Source organism: Aricia agestis, chromosome 1 (genome assembly GCF_905147365.1).
Source record: "Aricia agestis chromosome 1, ilAriAges1.1, whole genome shotgun sequence".
NCBI classification, from domain to species: Eukaryota; Metazoa; Arthropoda; class Insecta; order Lepidoptera; family Lycaenidae; genus Aricia; species Aricia agestis.
In genome coordinates this window covers 24,333,502-24,337,342 of record NC_056406.1, presented here as the reverse complement: position 1 = coordinate 24,337,342, position 3,841 = coordinate 24,333,502, and the positions used below count along the sequence as shown (strand labels likewise).

The 3,841-nt window shown below is 32.9% G+C and overlaps 1 protein-coding gene across 1 annotated transcript; it reads left to right on the top strand.

Annotated features, from left to right (window-relative positions):
* Positions 1 to 534: 534 nt before the first annotated feature.
* On the top strand, positions 535 to 3,621 carry LOC121727018 (protein phosphatase 1L). The gene is made up of 2 exons (XM_042114692.1): positions 535 to 1,647; positions 1,865 to 3,621. The coding sequence occupies exons 1-2, from the start codon at positions 649 to 651 to the stop codon at positions 2,249 to 2,251; spliced, it is 1,386 nt and encodes a 461-aa protein (XP_041970626.1). The 5' UTR covers positions 535 to 648; the 3' UTR covers positions 2,252 to 3,621.
* Positions 3,622 to 3,841: the final 220 nt, after the last annotated feature.

Here is a 3,841-nt window from a genome sequence, read left to right as displayed (position 1 = left end):
CTTTTTTGCCAATTAAAATTTATGATACCTAATTTGAAATACAAATCTGTCAAAGTTGCATATTATTTATTTCTTATAGAAACTCAGGTAAAATAACTCGAACGGACTATACTATCGATAACAAAATACTATACTATCGATAGTAAAATATACATCACTAGCACACGCACACATTGACAGATCCAAAATGGTCACGCATTTTCGGGTTGTCAGGTGGTCTATACGACAGTATATATTAAGTCTATGGTAAATACTCCCTTTGTTGAAACTTTATGTTCATACATTTATACTAACAGAATTAAATTGTAAGGTGTATAGGACTAACCCTAAATGTCTGTGTTTGTTTTAGATTTTTCAACAGTCACCGTACGCGTCTCATCATACCGTAACCTTGTTTCTTCATAAAGCCATCTCATAAAGTAAAGTCTTTGCCAAAACACTCTGATACTGGCAACTCACAAAGGAGCCATTAATAAAAAAGAAGAAGAAGAAACTGTGGCTGTCATATTCATTAGAATGAAGTAATGAACTTTTTGCTAAAAAGTAAAAACTTGCTCATAGCAGAAACCACAGAGCGCAATTTGCTTTATTAATTTGTAATATTTTGCGTACGTAATTTATTTGCAGTAGTTAACTTCACCCAAGGACATGGAAGACGAATTAGAGGACAGAGTTTTGTATCAAACTTATCTATCGTTTGTGAAAATCGTTTCAAGATTTACGAGTGCTGTCGCATTTGACACTCCAGTAGGCTATTTATGGAAAATGATACGCCTTTATTTACTGCGTTCGGAAGTGTTAGTGTTCACTCTCGCGATAATTATATTTTTCATGTATCTGCAAACAATCGGACTATGGAGTCGAACCCTTCTCAGCAGACTATCGCAGGCCATGAGCCCTCTGAGTGCAGTACAGCGAATGAAACTCATGGAGGGCTCCGAAGCTGACAAACAAAGCTGGGAACTCAAAGGGTCTTTAAGTGCAGCTTATGCAATCAAAGGTAGGAGAATGCACATGGAAGACAAGTTTATAATAAACGAGAATATAAACAACACGGGTATATCTCTGTTCGCCATTTTCGACGGTCACGGGGGTGAGTTCGCCGCCAATTACGCCAAAGATCATTTAATACAGAACTTATTCAATAAAGTGGTAGAGTTGAGTGATTTTAAAGATGGCAAAGTAACACCACAAAAAGAAACTCCAGAGGAACCAAAAAAGGAGGAGAGTAGTGTCAGTGTCGAAAGAAAAACCAGTTTCAAAAAGTCCTCAAGCACAGCAGATGATACATTAAAAAAGGAGATCACAGATCCAGAATTACTCGCCCAGCTCAACAAGGCCAGGCCCATTATAACGAGAGAAGTCAAACCGACAAAGCCTGTGAAAAATATAGCTGTGCCTTTATCAAATTATATTGATAAAGGGAAAATCAATTTTGGTAAACTTTTAACGGACGAAGTACTCGCAGCTGACAGGTTGCTGGTGGAAGCCGCCAAGAGATCCATGAATGTGGCTGGGACTACTGCATTGTTAGCTATTTTAGAAGGCAACAATCTCATAGTGGCAAATGTTGGAGATTCTCGAGGAGTGATGTGTGACAATAGAGGCAATGCTATACCACTTTCATTTGATCACAAACCCCAACAGGTGAGGAGTTTAATCTCGTATATCATAAATTATTTAACATTTATACATACAAAAAAGGTGGTTAGACAATTCACAAGGCATTATATGCTAATTCAGTGTCTAAAATTTATATTTATATATTTTTACAATACAGTTAATTGTGTGGCACAATTTATGACTTAGTATTTATGAGATGTGCTATGATAATAATTTGTATACAAACTTATTATTTCTATAGGTACGAGAACAAAGAAGAATAGAAGCGGCAGGTGGATACATCGCTTTCAATGGAGTCTGGAGGGTAGCCGGTATACTAGCAACATCCAGGGCTATGGGAGACTATCCTCTCAAAGATAAGAATTTTGTAATTGCCGATCCGGATATTTTAACATTTGATCTTGAAGATCATAAACCTATGTTCCTGGTCCTAGCATCTGATGGCTTATGGGATACTTTTTCAAATGAGGAGGCTGTCAGGTTTATTAAAGAAAGATTAGATGAACCAGATTATGGAGCAAAAAGTCTTACACTTCAAGCATACTACAGGGGATCCGTTGACAACATTACAGTTTTAGTGATTAACTTTGTCAACAATGTGATGTGGGCGACGTCAACGGCAATCTAAATATTCGTAAATGGAACAGAATTTCGAGATCAACATTTTAAACAGTATTTTTCTATTGATGTTTTGGTATTGTGCGGTTAACTAACATAGTATGGGTCATTTCATGGTACATCATCAGAGATCTAACTATTTTTGTAATGAAAATATCTTAAGTTATTTTACATACAGAAATAATTTTGTAAATGATAATAAATAGGCGTCTGTTTTGTTTAAAAAAATTAAATTAAATACAATAGTTTTATATGATCTTTAGTAGTATAAAAATTTTATCAAAATGTTTAGTAGGTGTTTTTAATATTATTATATTTACTTACTATTGTAAATAGTAATAAATCTTCAAAATTTATGTGGATGGTTGTGACTACTCAGTTTATAAAAAATGTCAAATTTTATTCTCAAAATTTATTTTACATCTATTTGATATTTTTTTGCAAATTTCACTGAGTATAAATTTTAGATGGCCTAAATTTGTTTTTACATCTACACCAAACAGAATGAATAGTATTGTATGTTTCAAGATGCCCATTCTTTATGTTCATATAATATATTTTATAACGTTCCTTGTTGTGCTATGTTTTAGAGTCCATATAAATGCTTTTATAGTGTGTTAGCAAAACACTTATTTTGTGTGGACCATCGTCCATTTTTATCGATTCCTTTTCCTTGCATTTTCGCCTAATTTACATATTCGTTAGTGCAATTTTATTTTTAAAATAATATAAGAGTAACATAGTTGTGTAGTAAGTGTCAAAGATTTTAATGTTTATATCTACAATAAGTAGACTAGACATATTTGCCAATTTTAATTGTACTGTTCTTTATTGATAATATAAAATAAGATTTTGTCCAACATTGTATGAGTGAGTGTATTTTATGAACTCTATAGATAAAGGAATGTTTCTTTACCTCGGTGCTAGTCATGTCCTAACTACTTATTAGTGTATTTAATACAAAGTCATTAAATTTTTACTGAGCTAATCCAGGTACTAGTTAAAGCATCATCTTGCTTTATATTTGCAGAATTAACTATGTATACCTTTTTGCCTAAGACACTGCAGATGTAATTTAATTCTAATGATAATTCCTAGCGAAAGTTACCTTAACTAACATAATATTTAAGTACAAGCCTTTTGTTTGTTTAGTAAATTTTATTATTTGATTGATCTGGGTCCAATAATTTTGTACACAGCTAGGATATACCTACGCTAGTAACATAATAAGCAAATTTTAATAACACAGCGTAACATCGAACCTTCCCCATTTTGGAAGTCTATTAACATAAACATCCTATTCTTATTCAGCATAGGTAAAAAAGAAACAAAAATAGACGAGCCAAATTTTAGTACTTAATTAATGTTTTTACCGTATTTTTTAACAAAAGCATAACTTAACTACATAATATTATGTCTATAGATGTTTATTGGAGATTGATGATTAAAAACGAAAGAGAGGTATCAGTAGTATCAAGAAGATGGTAATTAGCTCAATGTGTATAATCTTTTTGCGACAGCATTGCAACATGCGTGTGACTATCTGCTATATTGTACGATTTACGCCTGTGGCGTCGCTGTCGCTTAATATATAATATAA

Excerpts from the sequence above, each read along its gene's own strand:
- LOC121727018 (XM_042114692.1), top strand. The coding sequence starts at position 649 with ATGGAAGACGAATTAGAGGACAGAGTTTTGTATCAAACTTATCTATCG. Across the intron at positions 1,648-1,864 it reads TTGATCACAAACCCCAACAG|GTACGAGAACAAAGAAGAAT; the intron begins GTGAGGAGTTTA and ends TTATTTCTATAG.